Source organism: Pundamilia nyererei, unplaced genomic scaffold, assembly GCF_000239375.1.
Source record: "Pundamilia nyererei isolate P.nyererei 1_Seehausen unplaced genomic scaffold, PunNye1.0 scaffold00134, whole genome shotgun sequence".
Classification (NCBI taxonomy): Eukaryota; Metazoa; Chordata; class Actinopteri; order Cichliformes; family Cichlidae; genus Pundamilia; species Pundamilia nyererei.
The window spans coordinates 1,102,585-1,128,811 of record NW_005187535.1 but is presented as its reverse complement, the minus strand read 5'-3'; the positions used below and the strand labels follow the sequence as shown (position 1 = coordinate 1,128,811).

At 41.4% G+C, this 26,227-nt stretch overlaps 2 protein-coding genes across 6 annotated transcripts in view; one reads left to right on the top strand and one right to left on the bottom strand.

Annotated features, from left to right (window-relative positions):
* Positions 1 to 7,843: 7,843 nt before the first annotated feature.
* LOC102195809 (lipid phosphate phosphohydrolase 3-like) lies at positions 7,844 to 14,406 on the top strand. Its single transcript, XM_005743673.1, has 7 exons — positions 7,844 to 8,016; positions 8,181 to 8,349; positions 10,167 to 10,324; positions 10,430 to 10,716; positions 10,797 to 10,854; positions 13,297 to 13,473; positions 13,574 to 14,406. Exons 1-7 carry the CDS (start codon positions 7,960 to 7,962, stop codon positions 13,670 to 13,672), a joined length of 1,005 nt encoding a protein of 334 aa, XP_005743730.1. The 5' UTR covers positions 7,844 to 7,959; the 3' UTR covers positions 13,673 to 14,406.
* A 1,424-nt stretch (positions 14,407 to 15,830) lies between these two features.
* LOC102194771 (latrophilin-1) overlaps positions 15,831 to 26,227 on the bottom strand; it is a 26,749-nt gene continuing 16,352 nt past the window's right edge. For 2 of the 5 annotated variants that reach the window (XM_005743668.1, XM_005743670.1), the window contains 17 exons: positions 24,569 to 24,672; positions 24,250 to 24,435; positions 24,092 to 24,130; positions 23,831 to 24,011; positions 23,614 to 23,736; positions 22,912 to 23,129; positions 22,628 to 22,801; positions 21,748 to 21,960; positions 21,376 to 21,596; positions 21,136 to 21,202; positions 20,919 to 21,007; positions 20,080 to 20,248; positions 19,827 to 19,976; positions 19,648 to 19,744; positions 19,458 to 19,568; positions 19,064 to 19,087; positions 15,831 to 18,747 (listed from right to left, as the gene is read on the bottom strand). In XM_005743668.1, the coding sequence (XP_005743725.1) occupies positions 16,757 to 18,747; positions 19,064 to 19,087; positions 19,458 to 19,568; positions 19,648 to 19,744; positions 19,827 to 19,976; positions 20,080 to 20,248; positions 20,919 to 21,007; positions 21,136 to 21,202; positions 21,376 to 21,596; positions 21,748 to 21,960; positions 22,628 to 22,801; positions 22,912 to 23,129; positions 23,614 to 23,736; positions 23,831 to 24,011; positions 24,092 to 24,130; positions 24,250 to 24,435; positions 24,569 to 24,672 (4,157 nt within the window). In that variant the 3' untranslated portion in view covers positions 15,831 to 16,756. The remainder of the gene's footprint in view (positions 18,748 to 19,063; positions 19,088 to 19,457; positions 19,569 to 19,647; positions 19,745 to 19,826; positions 19,977 to 20,079; positions 20,249 to 20,918; positions 21,008 to 21,135; positions 21,203 to 21,375; positions 21,597 to 21,747; positions 21,961 to 22,627; positions 22,802 to 22,911; positions 23,130 to 23,613; positions 23,737 to 23,830; positions 24,012 to 24,091; positions 24,131 to 24,249; positions 24,436 to 24,568; positions 24,673 to 26,227) is intronic. The other 3 variants (XM_005743669.1, XM_005743672.1, XM_005743671.2) reach the window with 3 other exon arrangements.

Here is a 26,227-nt window from a genome sequence, read left to right as displayed (position 1 = left end):
ATATGCATTAACTTACTTACAGGATGCTTCAGTTTTTCAACATGTTTGACATGTCTGTCTTCCAGTTTATGCAGTTGTTATAAAAACTAACCATTAACACAAAAGTGACGTTATTAGCTATAGAAGTAGCTAATAACTTGTGACTGACATTTCAAGTTGAAACAAACAGAACATGCTTGTGCTGCTTTCTGCACAGACGTGACATTTACAATGAGATGTTAAATATAAACTTATCAATTAATTACTTTTTTGTCCTTTCCTTACCTCACGAGTGCTCATTTCACTGATCCTCTTGCAATAGAGTCTACGCCGACATCGCTATCCACACACATTTGAGAAAGGGCTTTTTGCTATCTGTATACTACATAAACACTTTATTCACATTCATATAAATAGTCATGCTGAAGTTAGATGTTGGTCCAGACTAAAATATATCAACAACTATTTGATAGTTTACAGTGAAATTTTCTGCTGGATAGTGCAGCATAAAAAAAAGCTGCAAGACAGGGAAGTCAAGGTAGCAATAATCCAGTAATAAAAACACATGGGCAGCCATTTGTTTATGTTTCTATTTATTTATTATCACCGGTGTAAAAGTGACTTACACATTTTTAAAAAACTTGTAAAAAAACTAGTAATAATTAAATGCAGATATGAATACATGCGGGGGGGGGGGGGGGTTACTGTAAAAGAACTAACTGGACTGATCACAGGCATTACAGTCTATTGTGTAATTGATGGTGAATAACTAGTGAAGACTCTTCCTCTAGCATCAGGTGATGATCTGTAGAGTCAGCATAGTGTATATTGGGATTTATGGTAATGGCACTCTAATACTATTTTTGGATCATGTTAAGGGAATGTTTGTGGCTGTTCCTGAACAAGAAGTCATGGGTAAAAGGAAGTGGCTACCACTTAGAAAACAAACACAGTGCAAATTCTGGCACTAATGTATACAAAAAAATATTTAAATATATATATAGCTTTATCATAGAAACCAAAAAGGTGGTGTATTGTTCACACAGAGGGTAATGTTTGTGCTGTATTTTGTTCTTTTTAGATCGCGTGAATTCAAAAGAGGTTATGGGTTAGTAAGAATAACATTTAAAAACATTATTGCTCTGCTGTCGTGTACTTACAAACTTATTTTGAATACAATAAAACACATTTACGTGCCTGTGCGTCGTGTTTAGTTCCTGTGTTTGTTTCTTCATCTCTGACATCATTGCTTAGCCTTTTAGTGTTGTTAAGGAGAAAACTAGTGAACAACTTGTGGTAGAGAAATATTGCCACTTTTTATTTATTTGAATGATTTTTAAGTTCCAATACTTCTACTTTTATGTCTCCTATAGGGCCCTGATTTACAAGATATTTTGTTGGCTACAGACAAGTTTAAAACAGAGCATGGAACTCAATAGTTTATATTGAGTCTATAGTGATTACAAATTTTCAACTCCCAATTTTTCTTTTACATATTTTGTATGCACTGTACAAAACTCACTGTGATTTGCTCAATAAATTTGCATACCTACAGTTGAGCTGTTCATTCCATATATGTATACATATGATAGCAGCTCAAACATCCACTTATTATTAATCAGTTTGTAAACGCTCAAAAAAGTGGGGCGACTGAAGACTGGAAAACTGTTGCTAGGTCTGATGACCCACGATGTCAGTTGCAACATTTGGATGGTATGGTCAAAATTTGCTGAAAGCACCATAAAAACTTGGATCGAGCTTCCTTTGCATCAAAAATTTTGGGCTGGTGGTGTTGTTGGTTGTGCAGGGGATTGCTTACTGGCACACTTTGGGCTCTTTAATAACTACTGAGAATTGCTTAAATTCCACCTGAGTATTGTTGCTGACCATATGTCTTCCCTCATGATCACACTTTACCCATCATGTGATTGCTCCTTCCAGCAGGGTGAAGGGCCATGTCTCAAAGCTCAGGTCATCTCAAAGTGAATATTCCAATATGATAGTAAGTTCACTGTAATTGCTTCCACACTAGATTAAAAGATTTGCATGATGGATGTGCGGCGGACAAATCTGAAGCAGCTGTGTGATGCTATTGTGTCAATCATCTTGTTAAATGTATGCCAGATAGAAGTAAGGATGTTCTGAAAGCCACAGTTTATCTGCTATATTTTGTAGATAAACTGTGTCTGCGGGCTATTAATTCTCCAAAATGTGCACTTTCACCTCACAGGGTTGAACCATTCCAGTACAGACCTGACAGGAGGGCCAGTATTACTATTTATGTTGACTGACTACAGGTTAGTTCTGCCAAAACTTTCAGCTCAGTTTCTCTCAAATTAGATTTTCAGCTGATCTGTCTCAAAGTTTTTCTTAGTTTCTTCTCTGTTGAGTTTTTGGGGGATTTTTTCGAAAGTTTAAGTGATGTCCAAAAACCTTTATTGCTGCATTCATGCAAAGCCCAATAAAAATGTTTTTTACATTATAATACACAGGTAAGTTTTACATCTTCCATTGCTTTTTATTTAGTAACATTAGATAATGTCATGGCCTTTGTGACGCTATCTAACCTTAAACTTTGGGGAAGACAAAAACAAAAAAGTACTTAATTAAAATATCATGAGGAATGACAACTGAGAAGCATGACACGGTAATGGGAAAAATGTGGGGATTCTTGCTGTGTGGGTGACCGAGATGAGGAAGTCAGTCTGAAACAGAGAAAATAAGAAATTTAGCATTACGAGCATTTGTAGAAGGTCATATGCTCCACCAGGGCAAACCCATGTCTTCTGTTCCTCAATGAAACTAACCACAAATATACAAATAAGCAAACTATTAAAAATAAGGCAGCACAGACAAATTCCTCAAGAGTTTCCCAGCTGTTTTGAAAAAGATTGAGCTTGTTAAAAACGAACAGCATCTGTGTGTGTGTGTGTGTGTGTGTGGTATTTAGTTTATCTGAATTTATGATCTACATCTGTTCACCTTGCGTGTTGTTTTAAAAGATTTCAGAGACCTTTGTTAAGAGGAAGTTGCATAGAGGCCTTGTAATGTATGAGAATAAAATCATTTTACAAAATGACGCTCGAGCTTCCTTACGGAAAGTGACGAAATGTCGGAGGAAGGTAAAAGAGGAACTATGTCACTGTTAAATGCCTCAGATAAAGTAAACAACTGCTAAACGTACAACCTTGCACAAATACACACCCACGCACATTTCGTCCTGGATTTTCTGTGGTCAGGATTACATGTGGCCCCACTTCACCTAATTGACCAAAAAAACAAACAAACGTTATGATGTGCTGGGTTTTCTCACAGGGAAGTAGCTCTCTGTGTTTTCACTTCACAGTCAGGATCATGCTATCTTTCTATCTTCCTCCATGTATGAAAACAAAAACAAAAATGGCTAAACCCCAGGATAATTGCTAGAGTAGAGCATCCACTGATAGGGGTTTTGCTGCCACCTACTGCTGACAACTGTTTATCTTGAATGTTGTGCTGCAGTTTCACTTAACAAAATAAGTTAATCACCAATTTCTTAATTTACTCTTAATTTAAAAAAGAAAAGAACATTTTTTATACATTGTAACACTACTTGTGAGGATAAAACGACTCGTAAAGTTGTTGTGTTTTATTTCCTTCTACTGTGAGCAAGCTTTTGTTTTCCATGTCCCACGTAATGAAAATAAATGCAACATATTAAAAAATCAAGCTTATCGCACCAGGTCATCTAAAAAATGTCAATTTATAAGTACATTTAAAGTGTATGAAAACTTGAAAAAGGTACAGCAAAATGTAAAGTCTTTAATTGCACTCGTCTCTTGTAAGACGAGGCAAAAATAGTTTTTTTTAAAAAATATCTTTGGTGCCTTTTTGGTTATTCCCCTCCTTGGTTCGTTCAGGAGTCAACCACCACAAAGTTTCTAAAAGAAAACATACAACTGGGACTTTTTGTTTCTGTCATTGTAAATAGGGTCACTTTTTGTTGTGCTGATATTTTTCAGTGTACACGTTGGTTTGCTTACTTTTAGGAAAGTGGTGCTGCTGATGTCGATACACAAAAACAAAGGCATAAATGAACAAAATGTCACGAGTTCGAAAATGTTGAGAAATGAAACAAACCAACGGAGGCCCAGGAGAGTGCAATCAAACAATGAGTTTATTAAAACACACGCAGGAGGAGAAGTATACAGCATCACATCAGCACACCATCTCCTGCTAAAAATACATTTGGCAATAGTTATATAACATCAGGGTTAACGCCCCTTCTTGCGTCGATTACAGATCAAATACATCGATTACAGTAAAAGGTACATCTTAGATGGCTAAAAACAGACACAGAAGTTCTTTTTTCTATAACATCTTCCATACATGGCAATACATTTCAAGTCTAGATGGTCTCTAAGGGCTTGTCCTTTTCTTAACTGGTCTTCTGTCATCTGTTACTAAGTAAACTGAAATGCAGTTAGAAGCTAAATGAATTTCGGGCCTTTGGCCTGGCAGGCTTCTGGATTATATGTGTGTTGTAAGCGTGTTTGCTGTCTATCCTTCTATGCTCCAAGTCACCTACACAATAGATTGTGAAGACATAGCGCTCCACAAAGCTTAAAACCTTCTTTAATAGACTGAGCATCAACACTAAATGAGCACAAACATGCAATGTGTGTAAAATAATCATAGCTGCACCTGTAATAAAAAGGTTAAGGTGATGGCCATAGCTTTAATAAACATCTTTAATGCAATATCAAGGCTGTAGGATATATTATTAATCCAATGTTAATAATGCAGGTCATATTCTAGCAGTAAAATAATTTCTGTATCTCCACATTCCCTTATTTGACATTTTGAAAGAAATCAGTGGCATTATGGACATCGGAACAACCGCTCCGGGGTCCACAGCCCTTGTTATTACCTTTACCAACAATGCTCTGGCACAAGGAATGAGACAAAAACCACAGGTGACCAGTATCCCTAAAAATGTAGCAATTGAAAGCATAACCGACATAGCCAAACCCTTCCATTGGCCAAACACGGATGACATCCAGCTCTCCAGCGGGTTGTCGATACCTGAGTGCTCATGCATGGTTTTAGACAGAGTTTTCAGGCTCTCCAGAGCTCGGGTTACCGAGCCATCTGGAGCAGTATTATTGGGGATAAAGGTGCAGCACGTGTCTCCAAACATGGCACAGACGCCCCCTTTCTCCGCCAACAACATGTCAAGGGCCATTCGATTTTGCACTCCCATCAACGAGGTCGGACCCAATTGTTCTGCGAACCCTTCCATGGCATCCCTGGTACGGTTAGAGAGTCTCAGCACATTGTAATGAACATAGTTAATGCGATCAACATTCTTATTAGGCGTTACCCAGATGAATATACTTTCAAATCCTGAAGCTACTTGGTCTGCTAGTTTATACTCGTTCGGAACTCCCCTGGGCACCCCTATGGAGTCAATCCAGGTAGGAGAGTTCAGTCTGGGGTCGTACGCATGGGTACCCTGGGTCACTCTTTTTTGACAAAATGTGTCTTTTACGTTTGGCTGTTAAAGTACGTGTGTTGCGTTGTGGAATGGCTTTTACCTGGTTTCCGATGAGTATGAGTGGAGCTCCCAGCCGCACCATAGCACATGTCCCTTCACTTCCCAGAGGAACATGGACCAAAAGGGTTTTCTGCCCACAATAATAATAATATAACCCACTTCTTGCCCATGTTCCAATCACTGTGTTTGGCTCACTTACATTGTTTGTGGTTCTTCCCGTGAGTGTGACAGCACACCAGCTTGGGTCAATTTCTCCCAGTATATAGCATTGCTGGTAGATAGACTGTGCTCCCTTTTGTCATATAGACTGTATCCAGTATAGACGTTATCAGCTGTTTCCAGTCTTCATGCCTAACTTAAGCTAAAATAACTGGTTGCTGGCTCTGTAGTTTCACGTTGCATGGAACTGCATGTTCCAGTTACCACAGTTCTTTCACACATTGGCATCAAACCACTGTGGGTATTTTCCAAAAGCTGAACTTTACTATTATTTGTCACTGACACAAGAACCACATCTTTATAAAGTACTTACTTGTAATGTTTTAAATTGGTTTTCAGTCATCGTTCTCCAAACTTTCTGAAGGTCTTTCTAAATTTTTCTTTGGACATTGGTTACTTTTTCACTCATTTATAGTTCAGGCACAAACCTGACCATTTTTAAAGGAATGCTTTTTGTTTTGTTTCTTTAGCCGCTTAACACAGGCCCACAGTATAAAATATAAACTTAATATTGTTGTGTACAACAGGGTATTGAATTAGGGTGTTATTAGGGTAGTTATTAGGATAGTATTAGGGACATATTAGGAAGAACAAAATATATATTATTGATCATTTTTGAGGATAAGTGCAAAAAGTTAAAATACTATTTTGAGGGGGAAAAAAAGTCCAAATATGGAGATTACAGCTGTTTCAAGGCAAACTGTCACGGCTGCTGTAGCCTCTACAAAATGCCATGTGTAGATGAAATAGTGAGATCATACTTCAGAATTGGTTTTAGTTACAAGGAAATTATTAGCATAGCAAAGACCTGACACGGGAACTGAAAGTTCCATCTGGCCCTTCAGTTGAGCCATTCTGTTCACTGAAAGCCTCAAAAATTTGACCTCAGCGGAAGGGTGAATGTCAAGAAGCTACGTACGTTAAGGAAAGGAAACAGGAAGAAAAGAATAGGGTATGCCAAATTTCACAAAAACCACAGTGAATGAGTCAAATAGAGCTATTAATCCAAATTTGAAATTTATGGCTGAAATCATCCACAATATGTATGGAAGAGATGTGGAGAACGTGGAGGGCCAAAATTAATTAAATATATACATCATGAAATAATTAACTAAGTGTGTTTTTAATGAATAAAAATCTGTAACAAGCAATTAATTAAATATCAGTACATTTAATTTAAATATTAAATAAACTGTTTATTACAAATGCAAAATAATTAATTGCACATTTATTTAATAATGTGTTAATTTATTTCTTTTGGGCACTCGTGTCCCTCAATAGAAGAAAGATAATGCCAATGCTAGAAAAGCATAGCTGGAAAGAAAAACATATGATGACTCACTGTTAGTCGTGGACTGCTCTCCTCATAACCTGGAACTCAACATCCTTGAAGCAGTAGGATCATCTTGACAGAGAAAAGAGTATACCAGCATCCAAAAGAAGAGCTCAAGAAGGCTTGCCTGAGAGTTTAAGCTGTATTGGAAAAGAAAAGAAAAGAAAAGAAAAGAAAAGAAAAGAAAAGAAAAGAAAAGAAAAGAAAAGAAAAGAAAAGAAAAGAAAATTCAGTCTTGTTAAGATTGTATGAACTCAAAATACTGTTAACATCTTTTGCTCCACTTGTTACTTCTACCACCATCTTGTAGAATTCGCCTATAGATTTCAGTTGAGGATTATTCTTACTTATGATATATTTGAAGGGGTCAATAAACCACGATGAAAAAAAAACACGATGTGTTTTTCAAACAACTATGTAAAAATTACATTTAAAAAGTACTAAAGTAATCAGACTCAAAAAGTAAAATATGTCCAGATCAATGGCAAATATTTGTATTTTTTTTAACTGTGGGCTAAATTACTTAAAAATACTTCGAATCTCAGTGTTTTTTTAAAGTGATCAGAAGTTTTATTTAGTCTACTTTTGATTTCTTCCCAATCCCCCATCACCTGCATTTTTGTAGGCGATAAGTCATACAGTAGTAGTGATGGAGAAATATCTTCCAGATTGCATCCATGCAATAACCACCGTCACACCGTGACACATATCTGATGTGCTGCCTCTAATTAGGACTTGCGGATTTTTCCCTCCCTGTTTTCCCTAATGTTCGATGAGCTGACAGGAAGAGAGAGTGAGAGATTTTATCAACTAGTTTCGCAAACCACGCATATCTTTAAGCTGACGGAGGCACTTCAGCGAGTCTGAACGAGCCCTGCAGACTGACACCAACATGAGTAAAACATTTCTCCACTTTGACAGCGAAGAAACACGTCACCACGCGCTCCAGGTAGCATATTAAATACTCCGGGAACTTTTGGATTTACTTTCACTCTCCCTGGAGATCTGCACATGAGTAGCCAAAGGGCGCTCCCAAGTTTCTGATGCCAGTAAGATCTACAACCGACCTACAATTCGCAGCTAATCGTCATGTTGGATACGTTTGCCCCGCAGAGCGCCGGTGTGCCCGTCTCCAGCGCGGACCTCCAGCTTAAACTGACGGAAAACAAGAGCGGCCTGGGGATGGAGAACGGCACTGGGAAGAAACTCATAGAGATAACCGGACCGGCTTTATCCAAAAGAAAACTTCTGGTCGGCTTAGACCTGCTCTGCCTCTTTCTTGGTAAGAAGGCCTAGCTAATTGGATTTGTCAGTGTTTAACATAACACTATATTGCTTATTGAGGGGTCTGCATTGCCTTGTACAAGGCCATGTATTCCGCAGCATCACATACTTCAACATTTAACCCTGTGTTATAAGCTGATACAGCCCTGTGTTCATTGTGTTACTGGACTTCCGTGCAGTTTTTTTTTCATTAATTACAACTACACTTGTGCCAGTGTGCATTAGTACAAACTACACTAACCCATATGCTGAATGGGTCTCTGTATTTTTTTAACTGTAGGCTACAACGTAAGAAACTTGTTTTCTCGTGAATGTTTTTATAGCTGAAAAATCAGCTAATAACATTCTGTTGTCTCGAAAAGGGTTTGTGGATGTTTTTGCACAATTCTGTTAAATTCTTCCAAATAATTCAAGAAATATGGGTATTATCAAAGCCAGTCATTTGTTGTTTGTTTAAATCCATATGTTCTCCTACAGTCTCGAGTCATTGAGGAATTTGTTCATCAGCGACAAAATCCCGTGCACTTGTTATTGCTTTCAATAAGATCACGTCGCCCATATTAAGTGCTGTTCCACTTTGTTTTCATCCCTTTCGGTCAAGAAATCAGTGGGTATTTGGGCACTTATAAACGTGATGATCGCGCTTAGAGTCTTCAAAAAAAAAGCAGCAAATATAAAAAGGTGAAAAAAGGAGGAAACCAGAAAAGTAAAAGAGACAGAAAGTTCGTTTTCGCCCCTTTCATCTACATGCCACCCCTCTTTTTCTGCTGCTCTTCAGCTCTTTGTGCCAGCTGGTTTGTGCATTGCCCAGGGAATTGTGCAGTTTCCATGACAACATACAGTTCTCAGGGTAGAGTCAGGCCAGGGGGAATTCAATAAATAATGTACGATCCATGACTATCACATGTGTGTGTACACATACATGATCACGACTCTACTTGTTGACCCTAGCTCATAGTGGTATTGGTGGTGGGAGAGGGGTTATGTAATGCTGGCTGACTGGAGCAAGCTGGACAGAGAAGTAGCCTGTATTAACAACAGATTGGATCTGTGCAGAAGGGTGGAGGCCCTGCGAGAAGTCTCTGTTTCTCTCTTTCTTTGTCTGTTTTGATGTCTGTTCCCCACCCTTGTCTTTTCTGTGTGTGCGTGCAGGCATGCAAACAGGAGGCAGAGAAGGAGAGAGGACATGAGAGACAAACAGAGACAGTGTGAGGCTGGTTCTGGCTCGGGTCTATTGGCGCTTTTACGCTTTGTTTTGTTGGGAAGAGCTCAACTGGAGTCACAAACAACCCCCCCTTTCTCTCCTCATCAACAGAAATGCATACACTTAGACACAAATACACACATGCGCAGCCAAACTGGGTCTTTTACTGAGCGCTGCCTTGTTCCGCTCTTCCACTCTCAGTGGATTCAGCTTTTATTCAGTAAGGAAACTGGAGCTTTTGGCTGTTCTCTGAGTTTCTTTGGTCCCAGTGGAGGAGTGTTACGACCCCGACATTCCTAATGGTTGTTCTCCAAAGAAAAAGTTGGATTTCCTTTTTTCTGTAACCGTCTTACTTTCCCAAACTTTTTTCCTTTCTCAAAATCCCTATTCATCTGTCTTCTATGTAGCTTTAAATTTATGTTTTGATTATATTATTTTTGTCTATCATTAACAATGTCTCTTCTTGGTTAACCTGAGATGAGAACTTACTCCTCTTTTCTCCTCCCATGTATCACTTTCAAAGAATACTTTCACCCAGAGGGAAACTGGGGATTTAAAATACTTAATTTTGGTCTAATTCTATTTTTCTCCCTTTTCTTCCTCCCACTCAGCTTCCATCCCTTTATTTGCATGTGAGCTAAAGGCACTGAGTCCTTACAGAAGAGGCTTCATTTGTGGGGATCCCAGCATCACGTATCCTTACCTGCACAGAGAAGCCATACCAGATGAATTACTCATCACAGGTGGCATCATCATCACCGGCCTCACTGTGAGTATTCATCATCTTCATCATTCCTGTCGTATCAGTCACCCCATTGTCATTTATTGTACAACAACATGTAATCTTGCGATTCTCTGTTGCATCTGAATCTAGATCGCCCTCGGCGAGTGTTATCGGGTGCGTTTCCACGGTGTCAGCTCGAAGGCCTTTGTGAGGAACGTATACGTTTCGTGCCTGTACAAGGAGCTGGGGTGCTTCCTGTTTGGATGTTGTGTTGGCCAATCACTGACCAACATGGCCAAGCTCAGCGTGGGACGGCTGCGACCGCACTTCCTGTCAGTGTGCGGCATTACCTATGCATCACTCAACTGCACACCTGGGACCTACATTGAAACAGTGACTTGTCGCCAGCCTGACCACCAGTTAGAGGAGGAAGCCAGGTGTGTGTCTGCATTCATGAATTTGTGCTTTTAATGTCGTATTGAAATTTGCAATTCTAAATACTTCTCCACTTTTTCAGGAAGTCCTTTTTCTCGGGCCATGCTTCTTTTGCAATGTTCACAATGCTCTACTTAGCTGTGAGTATCTCTATTTATTAGTCACTTTTTCAAAAATGTTTCTCTTCCTCTATCTCTGTCTCTTTTTCTCTCCCACACACCACACATTCATACTGGCAAAGAAAATTGACTGTCTCTCCAATTTCCAATTACCATCACTCTGTAAAATGCTGAGAGAGAATGAATGAAACAGGGACTCATCCCCAGTCCAGTTAGCATCAAAGAGCGAGAGAATAAGAGATGAGGGAATGGAGGGAGATACGGCACAAACAGAGACTGCTTTGTTCTGCTTTGGGAGGAGTGTGACCTCGTCTCACTGTGCTGCTCTATTGTACAAGAGTGTGTGTGTGTGTGAATATGTGTACTCATTTTTATGCAGACGTAAATGGTGCATCAGCAGAAATTCAAGTATTTTTACAGCTAACAAGCTCAGCGTAAAGAAAAAATAACATGATTGTTCATGATTGATCTTAAATGTTCTATAGTGTCCTATAGAACTTTACATATTTATATCACATGCAAAGAGAGCGTATTTCACTATTAACCTTTGGTGGGAAGATTTGGACCTGGCTTAGACAAAGTCTGAGTCAACAAACTGTAAAGTTTTCAGCTTACAACAGCATTTTAAGGAGGGTTTACCCGCTTTAAAGTGAAACAGATGCACAGGAATCACTTTTACTGCTGTTGCTGCTGTTATATAAAACAGTGTTTCACAGCTTTCAGTGACTAAAGCACAGAGGGGTCATTGCGACATCTATTACTTCAGGAGCACACATCTGGATCTTTAGCTACCCAACTTTGTTCTCTCACAGTGTCACTAGCACCACTTTATTTTAAGAGGGAAATTATTATTCATAATTAAAAAAAAAAAATCTTTTTTAAACTTAGGAACTCACTGACTAATTCATAAGTGGAACTGAAGGCACAGTTGTGCACTTTCAGTCTTTTCTTTGTCCTGACTTTGTCTTTTTTTGACTTTCTATGGTACCTTTTTTGGTGGGAGTGGGGGGTTGATAATTTAATGTGATTTTCATGCATCTCTCTGAGCAAATGAACACTAGGGTGCCAAAAGTGGAAGCCACTTTGTTAGATGACAATGAGAGCCGACTCACAACAGTCTCTCGTCACAATATCGGGTGTTTTATGATGTGAGTGGCGCGTTGGCTGTGACACACCTGTGACAGTAGATCAGGAATAATTTCAGAATAATTTTTGCTGCTCGTGTGTCCATAAAACAACACTTAACTGTTAATTTACCATTAAACAATAACAAGATTATTTGCCTCCTGTTGTATTGAAAGTTATCGTGAAAGCTTTAACAGTGCACTGGTGAAAAAGAGGGGAGATGGATAAAAAGTCAAGTTAAAATGGTTATAAAGTGCCTTAAGAGAGTAATTCCCAGCCATGTTCCCAAGAAGGGGCACAAGTATCACCGGTGGTATTTCTTTAGTATCTAAGTTTTCAGCTAACAGAGCTCAACTAAATCAAAAAAATGAAATAACCAATAAATTAAAGAACTGCACCCATACAAGTCTGAACAGTAAACTTAAGTAAGACTAAGCAGTAGAGAAAAAGATGAATGCATAAATGATTAAAGCTGGTGAGGAAACCTACACAGAAGTACATCATTAGCTCGTTGACACTGTTAACTAATAGTAAACCAAATGCTGCCTAAGCATAACGGATAAACACTTTAAATAGCTAGTTAATCTTATGAATAAAATTATTACTCATTATTTAGCTAAAATATGGCTAACAGTTAAATTGTTCATCAAGAGTTCAAACACAAATGCTAGCAAAATATTATAGATAAAATGTTGAACTTGGTCACCAAGACTCAAGAAAGTAATGCATACAAAGGTAGTAGTTGATGAATGCTTACATTATAAATATATATCTTTATGAATATCTATGAATAGTCTTTTGCCATGTTTCTGCCATTTCGGGATTTCTTTCTAATATTGCAGGGTCTTTACCCTTTATGTACGATATAAAGCACTTTGAGGTATTGTGGACTGGAGCTATATAAATAAAATTGAATTGAATTGAATTAACTATCCATAACTGATAAGTCCAGAAACAGGTGTTGAGTACTCTCAAAGATGCTTCAGATTCTATAACCGCCTATAACCTTCATATGCAATGTTTAATCATTTGTAGTATCAAAATTAAATATATTTGTCATTACCACACCACTCACATTTATGAAACCTCTCTCACAAAAAAACAAAAACATATCTTAACCCATCTCAGAAACCACTTATCCAATCACCATCCACCATAGCCCTTACCTTCTGGTGGAAGCTGTAATTCCCTGACCGTCAACACAAAGAGAGAACTTTTGTTCCCCCTCCCCACTGTAATCCGTAGCTTTAGCCACAATTATCTCTTCACTTGTAAACGTCTTGTATCTGTAATGTATTGCTCAGCGCATTTAATATTGTTTTTGTTTCTGTGATATAGTTTTACCTGCAGGCACGGCTGACGTGGCGTGGAGCTCGGCTGCTGAGACCCATGCTGCAGTTTTTCTTGATTATGCTGGCAATCTACACAGGCCTGACCCGTATCTCAGACTACAGGCACCACCCGTCTGATGTATTAACAGGCTACATACAGGGAGCTCTCACTGCCTACTGGGTGGTCAGTATAACTTGCCTGCTTGTCTTTGTGCATCAATGCGTGTCCACATGTCAAAGTCTGCTTAATCCTCAAGTTGGGCATGTGTTTATATTTCTCCCAGGCCTTCCACATCTCGGCTATGTTTAAAAGCTCCAGTTCAGATCTCTCTCCGACCGAGACCCCTGACAGCCCCCTGTCACCCCACCATACTGTTTGCTAAACCTCATTCCCACTTACCGCTGCATCTGCCTGCATCCACCTGCATCCACCTGCTGCCTGAAGACTGATTTGGACAGACAAGAGATCTGAAGAATGCAAGACCATTTCCTGTGAAATCAAACTACAAACCTCAGTATTTTGACAGAGTGAGGGGAGAAAAGGAAAGCAGACCTTATGAAATACTGTCAAAGCAAGCAGTCAACATTTTGTCCTTGAAACTGACATTAGCTTCACATGTAACACTTACCTGTGAGATGAGACTACAAACAAGACTGAACGCAGAATCACTATCACTCCACATATCACTTGTAAATATATAGTTTTTTTTTACAATTCAAAAACTGTAAAAGCACTTTTTTATGTCCATGATAGTGTTAATAATTAGCACTCTACAATGACTTAGTATGTAGCATGTAAAATATTTCATACAAAAGTTAATTATTTTGTGTAGTTTATTTATCCACCCACTGAATGTTGTTGAAGGAAAGCACAAATAGCAAAAAAGCAATTCATTTAAAAGGTTTGCATCGGGTGTTTTCATTGGATGCATCCGTCCATCTCTGTGTTATGTAAGTGAGAGGACTCCTAACAGGATCTTCGTTTATGGAAGAGGATGGATGCCACTAGTTCTCAGACATTATGAAGTTATGCATGCTTGTAGATAACAGATCATTAAAAATAAAAGTTTTTTTTTAGTTGTTTAAATTTCATTGTAATGTATGTAATTAAAGGGTTTGACCACTTGGGGGCACTACTGCAAGCGTGTAAAACAGCTTTCACATGTTTACATAAGCAGACAGAGAGCATGTCATCTCTCATTTGGACTAAAGCGTCTCTGTCCACCTGAGAATTCCAACATTTTTTCTCTTTTCGCTTTGATTTGGTCTCCCCAGACTCCACGGGTAAGTTTCTAATTTTTCAGAAAGTCACTAACTTTGTCTTCCTGCTGTTTGGTGCTGGCCAGGTGGCAGATTTATCAAAGCTTGCCTAAAACAGCAGCCTGCTGCGACTGAAACAAGATTAAAGAGAACCCGGATCAAAACAGTAGAGTTATTAGCTGTAAAAATCAAAACAATGAGCCAAAGATGTTCAATTAGCACTGTGCAAATGAGCTGGAAAGTGGGCGATAATTCTCTGCTGTTTTGTCATAACAAGCAACACTTTACATTACACTGTGTCATTTGATCTGTTTCGGGGCTAATCCAGAAATATTGATTAGTGGAGCTTTAAGCAGATAGCACAAGAAAGCAAACAGCATCATTCACATTTATTATATGGACTGCTTTTTTGTCTATATGTTTTTGTGATGAACCCATGCAACTGCAGCTCATTTAGTATTGAATTCATTTCATCACACTTCTCTTCTTATACTCGTCATCTTTGGGAGAATCCAAAACCTTATTTAGGGAAATGTAAAAGTGTTATCAACTTTTCTTTAAAATATCAAAATTAAAAGCAATCACTGTGCCGCTAAATAGTTCCTGACAGAATGACATTGCACTATTATTAATGCATGGATGTGTCCAAAGCATTTAAATTTTGCAACGGGATTGACTTTGAGCTCATTCTCATTACTGTCTATTTTGGGGAAATCTCTCTTATCATTCGAATTTGTTGCTTTGCATGTAATATCTTAATTAGATGTAAGATCGATGCATTAAGGTTCAATATTTCCCTATAAAATAACATATTAATTTAAAACACCAATGGCAGTCACCTTAGACTACATTGCTTCTTAGACACTAACATTTCTCACTCTCCTCACATCACATACCAAGCACACCCTCCCAACTTGTTGGTCTATTAAAGCTGCAGAATTTTCCATCTCTCCCTCTGATCTGTCAATGAGGCGGCTGCACTGAATTGCTTCCTGCTGTGTCGACCTCTCCACTGCCTCAGCATTCACCTGTAGAGTCCAGGGGGCATGTTTACTCATCATTCCCCAATTCCTATATGTACCATATCTGCTGGGTTAGATGAGCTCAGAGTCTAGACTACAAACTCTAACAATGTTCTGTTGGTGTAATAAGCCAGTGGTCTGATTGAACTGTAATTTTTTTTTTTAAATCATTCTGGCTGCAGTAATAGACAGCTCTAACTCATCTGCAAGTTGACACATTTACATTTACACATGCACGAACAGAAACACAAACAGGAACCTTTTTTTTCACGTTTACTTGAACTTCAATAGCAATACAAGACAATCAGAACACTTGAGGCGATATGTACAAGGATCTCGGGGGGAGTTGCAGAAAAGTTCTGAGGTTTTACATGATCTCTGGCTCTGCAGTCAAAAGTTCCATCACCTACAGTCAGTGGCAGGTCGGGGCGCAGAGGTTTTGGTCTTGATGTGAAATAGGATTGGTCAAGAGTTCAAAATCAGTAGGAGGGGATGTGTTTAAGAGGCCCTCCAGTTGGTATAGATAAAATGCTTCACTGTGATACATTAATTATACAAGAATGATGTATATACACACACCCTTTCTCTCGCTTCCTCTCTCAGACACGCATACACACAAACACTCCCTTGCGCACACCCGTGCTCATCAAGCTATGCGCACACTCGTACGTCACGCACACTTCAGCACTTCCTCCTACAGTATGTAGCCTTGTAAAGCCACTATAAAGTCATGCACATGTTCTTTGAAAAGATTTTTTGGCAACACACAAGTGCTTCTTTGACACACTGCTTGCTTGCTACAGGGAGGGGCAACACCCAGCCGATGAAGCAATAGAAACTTAGACGACAGGCCAATAAGGATAAGCACCGATGAGATGGGAAGACACAGCAGGGTTTAGGGAAAGAGAGAAGAGAGAGGGGAATAGGAGGAAGAGTTATCAATGGATCACAGTCATACAAAAGTAACAAAACATGGAAAGGGGGGAAGTCTCGTGGTGATCGGGAGATAGAAGCAGGGAGGAGCCATCACTTTCATAGGCATCACTGTTAATCATCCATCATCATTAACCTTTTCATTAACATAATCATAATCGTTTCCATCAGTTTGATCGTCATTATGTGTTGTTATTATCACCATCTTCCTCCTCCTCCCTGATTTCTATGCCCCAATCACCACCGCCCTAGTCACAGGCTCGTCACCCGCTGCATCTGTCCATCATCTCCTTCAGAGGAGGGCTCTGGCGTGTACCCTGCCTCTCCATTGGATGCCATCGGTGGTGGCTGGTAGAAGGTCTGGAGGTGGTTAGGCCGAGGGCCCAGCGGGGGTCGCCCGAGGCTGTACGGCAGCTCCAGAGATGGCCGCTGAGGCTGACCTGTGGGGCTGACTTCTTCTGGACCTTCGGGGCTGCTGTCTGGGTACGAGAGGGTCGGGGGGGAGTTGCGGGTGTAGAAGCGAGGAGGGGAGCTGCTCCGGCTGTACACCTGCGGGGAATGGCGGGAATAGAGGTTGTTGGGAGGGGAGTTACTTTCTCGTGGAGCGAATATATTTGTCGGCGGAGAGCTTCGGGGGAAGATACTAAGCGGCGGTGAGCGGCGGTCTCCAGGGTAGAGAGGGGAGGGGTTTGAATCTCGGGCGTAGATAGGTGAAGAGTCAGCATCAAGGTCGAGATCTGGGGTCAAGGGCAGAGAGAAGCTGTCAGAATCTTCTCGCTCACCATACCGAAGAGACCCTCTGTCTTTCCCTCTTTTCCTCCCATCTGGACCTCCATCTTTGCTCTCAAACAGGAAGGATTCCTCCCTGTCTACATCCATCCCTCCTCTCCACACGTCAAGCACTCTGTCCTTCTGTTTCTCGCTTTCTCGTTCGATCCCTGCTCTCCAACCATCTCTGTCCTTTAAAAATAGGGATTCGTCTTTCTCTCTCTCTATTCCACCTCTCCATCCATCCATCCCAAAATCTTTCTTTTGAGTTATAAAAGTCTCTTCCCGCTCTGTCTCCGCTCCTCGCCACACCTCCATCCTTCCATCTCTCCTCTCCAGCATATGAGACTCCTCCCTCCCTCTGTCAATCGCGCCTCTCCATTTGTCCATCTCTCCATCTCTCTTCTGAGAGGTAAAAGATTCATCTCTCCCCATCTCTCCTCCACTCCTCCAATCATCCATCATTCCATCTCTTTTTAATAGAAACGTCTCATCCTTCTCTCTGTCCTGGCCGCCTCTCCATGTCTCTACACCTGCCTCCCTCTGTTTCATCAGCAGTGGCTCCTCCAGGGCCTTGTACAGGGGCTCTGAGTCCTGTGGTGGAGGTGGAGGAGGAGGTGGGAGGGGCCTGTCCCGATAACGATCCCGGTCTCGCTCTCTTTCTTTCTCCCTGTCTCTGTCCGTCCCTCCACTTGACTCTGCAGTGCTGCGGTGACGGGACAGCGTACCAGGCGTGCGGCTGAGAGTGGAATAAGGTCGTGCTTGTACATCGGGGGGACGCGCTTGCTGTCTTTCCTGAAGCCCACGGCGTCCCAGAGTACCTTGCAGCTGTGAGCGGTCCCCATCTTTAAGCAGTTCACGGGACTCAGAATCCCCAGAAATGCGTGCGTGTGACCAGCCGTCTTGTAAGCGAGGCGTTGTGGTATGATCTTGTCCACGTGTCGTGGAATGTGTCTCAGTGTCTTGTGTGAGGTGCCTTGTTTGTGACCAGCCCTCTTGTGCGTTATGCCGTGTGCTTGGCTGCAAGGAGGTAGCCCATCCCTCTTGTGGCGGCTGTGCGTGTCGCGTTAACGTGGCAGTGTGAGTGAGAGCCGGCCTGTCGTGGTGGTGCGGCCTCGCCAAGCTGCCGTAGCGCTCAGGAGGAACAGGCATGGCAACTGAAGGCCTCAGGTTGCTCTGTACCAGCTCTGAAATAATCATCTTCTCTAGTGCTGCTGCATCGGACAGATTACGACGCATCCCAGCACCACCGCTCAGATCTGCTCCCCCGTGCGGTGTCAGGAGCCCCGGGGAGATGTCGTCCCCTCCCATTCCAACTCCTCCGTCCCTCAGAAGGTCAGTGCTGCCCACTACTCCAGCTCGGGACCCAGGAGTCGTCCCTAAACCGTGCAGGGTGAAGGTGTTGGGGGTGTAGCCTCCATTGAGACACACACTGTCCAGCCCACAAGACTCCTGGCTTTGTGAAACGCCACCCTCTGTTAGGAGAAAAAAGAAAATGCCAGTCACAAAAAGCCAAGGAACCCATAAGAACTTTAGCATTAAATATATATGAATGACCAAATGAATGAATGGGCAGCGTTTGGTGTTCCTGCTGAGAGTGTTTTGGATATTAATATTTCTGAATGAAATGTTTGGTTATGTAGCCACATGGAGAAATGTGCTTTATGTCTTTATGGTCTGTGCATTGTGACTGTGTGCAAACATTTCACAGATAGTCTATGAATTGAAGCACAGTGCACAAGGGAGTGGCGCTCAATGATTCAAGTGAGCACAAGAGGGAAGAGCTCATACTCTGCTTGTTTCTGAAGGTTCCTACTGGTCCATGTTAAGACAGAAAGACAGAGAGGAAAAGTATCAAAAAAGAAACAATTATTTCAAGTCGAACAACTAAAGCAGAATTAAACAAACTCAAACAAATCCAAGCATCCATACTGTACAAAAAACAGACAACACTGTACTGTGCAAAAGCTTTAGGCTATTAAAAGCTAAACAAACAAAATTTTTGCTTGTATAAATGGCTACTGTATATAATAGTGGTCTAACAGTCACTCAGTATTCAGCATAGCCTAGAGCTTTGCAGGGTTTTGTGCATATACATAAATAAGAGAATGGTAAAAGATAATAATAAGAGAAGAAAAGAATAGCCAGAGAAGCAGGGAGTATAGAGAACTGTATTAGGATGTACCTGTGGAGGTAAAGGGTTGATTATATCCCTGGGCCAGCACTGTGTCATATGGAGAGGCTCCAGCATGAGTCTGCAGCACTTGGTTAGTAAGAAAATGGTTCCCCAAAGCAGCTGATGATAAAGAGGGAGAAAATAAATGGCACATTCTTTGTCTGCAGAGCCAGCATATCTGAGCTATAAACTCTTGTACCTCGGTTAAGAGTAGGTGTATTATTAACATCCGCTGCAATGAAAGACGACTCAGTCTGCCTGCGAACGGTGTCATTCCACATCCTTCTGATACGACTCTGAAACAGACATATTACAGAAGTTCAAACCTGGCTCAGACACAAAGAAGGAGACTAAGAGGCACAGAGCGCTTCAGCATACCTGTCTGTTAGCCGTGGCCCTGCGACTCTGGCTGCTGGTGTAGCGGCTGTTGGATCTAAGGGCGGCACCCTTAACCGAGTCTGGAGAGCTGGACGAGGAAGTTGCACAGCACTGCGAAAGACGCAGGCAACGGCCATAATCCTTCTGACCCTAAAACATTATTTAGTCATGTAGAAGATGGCTTTCTTCAAATAAATTATGCCACTGACAGACACCTGCAGTTATTTAATGATTCATGCTCACTGACACTGACCTTCCTGGCGAGGCTGCAGTGCAGTATGCTGATAAGAAGAGCCTGGGCAGTGTTGAGGGACGAGAAGAGGTAAGCCAGGAGGAGAGATGGAGCAGATAGGAACATGAGGCCTGAAGACCAAGTGACGCTCTGCAGGAAGAGCAGTGTCAGGGAGCCAACTGCCCATGCCCTGCAGACACCAAAGCAAAGACATATTTTACTTTTCTGATGAGCAATTTAAAACATAGGTTTTCACTTGCCTCACGTTGAAAATGAATAAAATTCAACTGTGCCTCTATTTCACAGGGCAGCTAAATTATTAACACAAAGAGGAGGAAGGAGCATGTAACAGCACTGAGGTTTGTAAAGCCAAATGTACCTGACAGCCCCCATCAGCAACAGGAACTGTGAAAGAAAGCTGTGACAGATGTGGGCTGCACTACCTTGAACATGCTCGACATTACTCACATACACACTCGCTGACTTTTTCTCTTTTGTTGAATGAATGCTTTTTCTTCCCTCTATTTGTCATTTTTGCAGCAATGCTAAGGTCTGACCTTTACTCACTCAAAAGGACGCAGAGTCTACATAGGTCATGCTGCTATTCAAGACTGCTGCAGTGCATTTAATTCGGGTTTTTAAAGGCTACAGTTGCTGCACTTCTTCTTTCAGTTCTCTTACCTTTATTAAATGATATTAATGAAATTTCATTCAACATTAATAATAACAAATGCACTCGAAAGATGTTTAATAAAACGGACTCACAATTTATTTTTATCTGTCTTGCCTCATTCGGCAGTTATCAATTCATGCTTTGCACAATGACACATAATAATTCGGCACGAGAGACTCTTACTAACCTCAGGTTGTCATGGCGACTGGAGTCTGGCTTCAAAGCAGCGGTGCTGTGCATCTTATGTAAGGTCATCACCAACACAATGAGGTTTAACTGATGGCAAAAGAGGAAGATCAAACACAGTCAAATATATGCTCATTAAAACAAAATTACTGATCATGAGGCTATGACACAGTCAAACAGGAAACGGTTGGCATTTCTAACACGAGATGAAATCTCACCGTAATGATGACAGCAACAGGTCCGAGGAAACTCCAGATGAAGTAATTGTCTGTGCGTAGCCAGCATCTGCAAATATATACAAACAAAACAACGAATTACAGGAAAATAGGAATCTTAAGAAAAACAAATTAATAAGCAGGAGATGACACAACAACGGAGTAACTGTCCCCATGCAAGCTTCCAAGAATGTGGAGTCAAAGCCACACACAGCAAACACACCCACAGACCAGTCATCTTACGCAGTTTTCGAGCCGTAGCCTCTAAAGTCGATGGCTGCGGACACGGCCACCACCAGCCCAGGAACAGAGTATCCACACAGGTAGAAATACTTCCTCCTGGAGTTCCGCCCCTCGAACACCTCCCGCTGGAGCAGGTACAGTTCCACTCCTTCCAGACACAACCAACAAAACACAGAGAGCAGCGAAAAGTGCAGCAGGCCGGCGGTGATGGAGCAGAGAACCTGAAAAACCAGGAGGCAGCCAAAAAGTGATTTATTACTATTGAGTTATTATGTCAAGCTTTTAAAATTATTATCTAGATCAAGACGCACTTCTTTAAAATTCTATTGTTTTCTAGTCCATTATCATCATAAAAAGAAATAAAACACTAACAGTGTACTGAGTCTTGTTGGCACCAACAAGGAAAAGAACTTCAGTGATGAGCAGGTTAGCCCACAGGTTACAGTGAATGGTGCTGTGGTCTGTATGCCAGGGCGCCCCCTGGCAGCACAGTGTGGTAAGGCAGGTCGCCAAGCACACCAATGCTACCGAGACGCCAACCCAGGAAACCACATAGACAAAAAGCTCTTCCACACCAGCTCCGAACTGACAAAGAAAAGCAGACATGAAAGAAAGTGTAAGACATTCATAGATATTTATCTTGATGCCCATTTGTTTGTGGGCATATCACGTGCTGAAAACTGCTGTGTTTCTATCCTTGTTCCACATAACATTTATTTAAAGGAATGCAATCATACCAAACAGAGTGAGCATCTTACTGACAACACAAAATTTAATTTCATGGCAGAAAAAATATTCTGCTACATGTATCACTCTCTCTTTTACAGCCACAAATCCAAATTATCACCCACTTTGCACTTGATTTTTAAACAACATTTCAGAGAGAACAGCAGGGGTGAACTCCAACTGTGCAACCACAAATGGGCGCCGTGGCGGGCGGGAGGAATCGACAAGTTCCTGGTGGGTGAGGATGGAACAAGTTTTTTTTTTATTCAACTTTAAAGTCTGTCAGCTGTTCATCTCAAAATCTGACTTTTAAGATCTTAGTCTGACCACACAAGCAAATGCATGTAAAATTACAAGAAAAAACTTGACTGTTTTCAGTGGTACGTCCATACTGGCATAATAGTTGCCAAATTAAACATATTGAAAATACATTCTGTGCTCAAACGGTGCAAAGGCACAATGGCAATATGGCGAACAGTAGCTTCCACGAATTAAATGCTGCTATGTGTCAGCGTGTGTTACTTACAGCAGGTTGCTGGTATGTCATGAGGACAGCATAGCTGGACAGATGGTTGCAGGCGCAAGTAGTGTGTGTGTTGTTTGTGTGTAACAGGCGGCAGCCCTGTGTAGACCACCTGCCATTCCCAGAAACCCCTGATGCGTTCCAAAAAGAGCAATTGGGACCAAAGTGGTTATCCAGCTGAGGAAACAAAGGCATCAATAAACAGTATGTTCGACACAGCAATTATGCAAAGTGTTACAAATTTGTTCATTTCAATGTGACTTTTACGCTGAACAGAGTTAAGAGACCTGCAGGTGCCTAAGAGTGAAGATCACTGGCTCGGTGAGATACACTCTGCTGGATCCTCTGTGCACAGATGCAGAGATGACATGAGAGTTCACCACCAGGCTCTTGTGCCTGACCTCTGAGCTCTGGCCCAGCCCCAGTCCAAGCCGCAGGGTCGAGTTCTGAGTTGTCAGGAAGGAGCCCAGGTTCTTGTAGAGGGAAAGGACTAATTTCACCTGGCCTGGAGAAAAAACAATAGAAAATAGCATGAAATAATTGATCTGGAATAATGATATGTCTGAAATCTTACTATCTGAGAAAAGCTAGTATTAATTCTCCAAACAATCAGTCTTAGCCATGGTTTTATAACTATAATTTAAGAAGAAATCTGTTTGTAATAAATATCTTTGTCACAACTACTGCTGTGAAAATAAGATTAATATTTCCTTCTGCAGTGCTCTTATATTTGGTGCTATGGCTCTGTTATGGGAGTGCAGCACCAGGTCCCCGTGTATAGAACAGGGCAGGCACTGCTAACACAGCAAAGAGGTTTATATGTGTGCAGAAGCTATAGGCAGCCTAAAGATTCAGTAAACAAGTATCAGCTTAGCCATTAGCTCATGCGGCTTGGCACTGAGATCAGCTGATCTGCCTGATTGCAGCAGAGCTTGAGGATGTGCCCTGCCTGAACTAACAGTGATCAGTTTCTCCTATGTGCCACATACCGTTGTTGCTGTACTGTTGCAGGGCCAGTGCTGATATCTGTAGGATGCTGTCGCTGTCGTAAGTGTTAGGGAACTTCAGGTCCTGTATGTCCGCCTCTGTATTTAACACGTACACCTCCAGATCTGTGCATAAGAGGACCAGAGGTACACACAAGTCTGGATGAGCTGCTAGTTTGAGGAGAATATGACAAGAAAACTGACGAAAAAGTCAGCGTACCAACATTTGGTGCCCTGTCACTGAAACGTGCTTCATAAAGGTTATTAGCCAAGAGAAACGCTCCTTTTTCTACTGCATCTAATAGCAGTGACGCAGAGCGTGACTGGTCAGCATTGCTCATATCAGCCCAGGACACAAGAGCTTCAGGACCAAGCAAGTTGTCAACTGTCTGAACAACGGCCTGAAAAACAAGAGGGGAGAGACAGTTACATCTATCAGTCTAGCTAGCTGGCTAGCTAGCTGTCTATCCATCTATCTTACCTGAACATAAGCTTTGCATGTGCGTTCTCTCTTCTGCAGCTAAAAAAAAAGCAGAAAAACATCTGTTAGATATCTTTTAGAATCGTCATCGTTGACATTTCTGTTCATTTCCAGGAAAGGTCAAGCACACATCCACACTGACAACAGCAACAATTTACCTTGTTGTAATTGCGTGCTGCTGACTCTTTATTGGCTGGTCTCAAGGCCTGGAGCTGAGCGTCCAGTATCTCGAGCAGCTGTTCAATTAGCTTGACGGACATGCTGACATCACCGGCATAGATCCGCCCCCGGGTCAGGTTGACCAACTCCCCGGCGATGTTGGCTGCATTCTCTCCACTCTTAATCTGGAGTGAGGCGGGGGTGTTTAGAATGTCAAATATTTTGACATTTAAGAGAGAGCTGCTTGCTGACTAGCTTTAGGGCATTTGCACAGCATGCGTGTGCATTTGTGGTTGTGTGTGTGCGTGTGTGACTAACCTTCTGTGCAATTTGGCTGACCCAGGGAGAGGTGCAGTTGGAAAGGTCAGGGCCTCTGGAGTTCCAGCCCACTGGAGACGACATGCATTGATAGGAGGCTATACCTGCAGAGAAGGAAAAGGTGACGCAGAAAGTCAGAAAGGAAACCGACAGTTTGTATTTTATAACACCAGAGCATAGACCAGATATGAGACAGATGTAGCCTCTGTGTCTGGAGTAAAGCCATTGGGGAAGTCCGTTAAACTTGGCATTCTTTCGTATTGACAGAAGGGGGCCTTTAGTTGATTCTATAAGAGTCTAAGAGAAAAATCTACTTCTCACTTGATTTATCGTCTGAGAAAAGACATTCTGGATGAGTTTATGGTTTTAGTGTCTAATTTCATATGTTATGTTAGACCACACAGTACTCATTTTACAAACAGTCGTCCAATTTAGAGTAAAAAAATTGTCAAGGGTATGCTTTAAGATTGCTACAACAAGTTTTTTCCCGCTTCAAAATAGGCCATTAAAGAGTGATTATGCAAGTAAGTACAGTTGGTCCACATAGCGCTAAGGCAATAATCCAGCAAATATGTCTGCACTGGGGTAGCTGTGGGAGAACATGCGGCTATGTGAGAATAGCCTGTCCCATGCATGCCCCAAGTGGGAGCACTTACACAGTTTTGTCTTTTGAGATCCCCTATATGGCCCCATGATATCCCATGGTAGTTTTGCTTTTTTAGTGGGTACCCATGAGAGTTTGCTGTGAGCAAACAAAAGTGGGCATGCCCACAGAAAATCCTCTTTGGCCTCCCATATAGTGTTTTTAGGGCAGCTGTGGGACACCCACTTGGAGCCTGTATGGGAGAAATATTGGTGTTTCTTACCCATACACTTCCACAGTTCACCCACACCTGCTAACTGTGAGCTTGGATATTATTCATAACAAAGAAGCACTGCAGGGATGTGTAACTTTGAAAGATTAAACCATAGAAATAGAAATATGAGGCTTAGTAAAGGTGACTGATGTAAAACCTCAGTAATATGTATATAGTGATATATAGAACTCTAGAAGTTAACGTTATAAAGCCATATTTAATTTCCTAAAACAGGCTAACTTGTTTTGATAGGGTTTAGGTTTTTCTTTACGTTTGTTTGCTTGTTTGCAGGCTTGTTTAAGCGAGTGGCTCCATAGTCAAGTGGTTTACACATTTGCCTAACGAGTAGAAGATCCCCAGTTCCCCTTGAAAAAACAAGGGGTGTTTTGTTAGGTATAGTATCAGCTGGAAAAATGGCTGAATCAAATAAGTGGCACTACCTGCTGTGGCAGCCCCTATCGAATGTCAGAGCAGCTGACTTTTATTTTTAGAGACATTTTGCTCAAAACTTCATAGCAGCTGGTGGTGGCACATGCTTCATAGGGCATGCTGCAAGCCTACAGTGAACCCCACTTGGACACCCTCTCTGCTTTGTGTCAGCAAGTCACAGTCATCTGTACCCCACACGTCATGCTGGTACTGGGCCCCACTGTGGCTCCACACGGACATGTTTGCTTGTAAGTCTGTGCATTTTTCTGTTATTTCAGGTCAATTGATAAGCAAAATTATAATTTATGAATGATCAAATTTCAGGAAAATGCCTGGAGAAGCATCCAGCATCCTCAATTTCTCAGTAAGAGTC

Coding starts and splice junctions, on each gene's coding strand:
- LOC102195809 (XM_005743673.1), top strand. CDS start 7,960: ATGAGTAAAACATTTCTCCACTTTGACAGCGAAGAAACACGTCACCAC. Junction 8,350..10,166: donor CCTGCTCTGCCTCTTTCTTG/GTAAGAAGGCCT, acceptor CCTCCCACTCAG/CTTCCATCCCTTTATTTGCA. Junction 13,474..13,573: donor CTCTCACTGCCTACTGGGTG/GTCAGTATAACT, acceptor TATTTCTCCCAG/GCCTTCCACATCTCGGCTAT.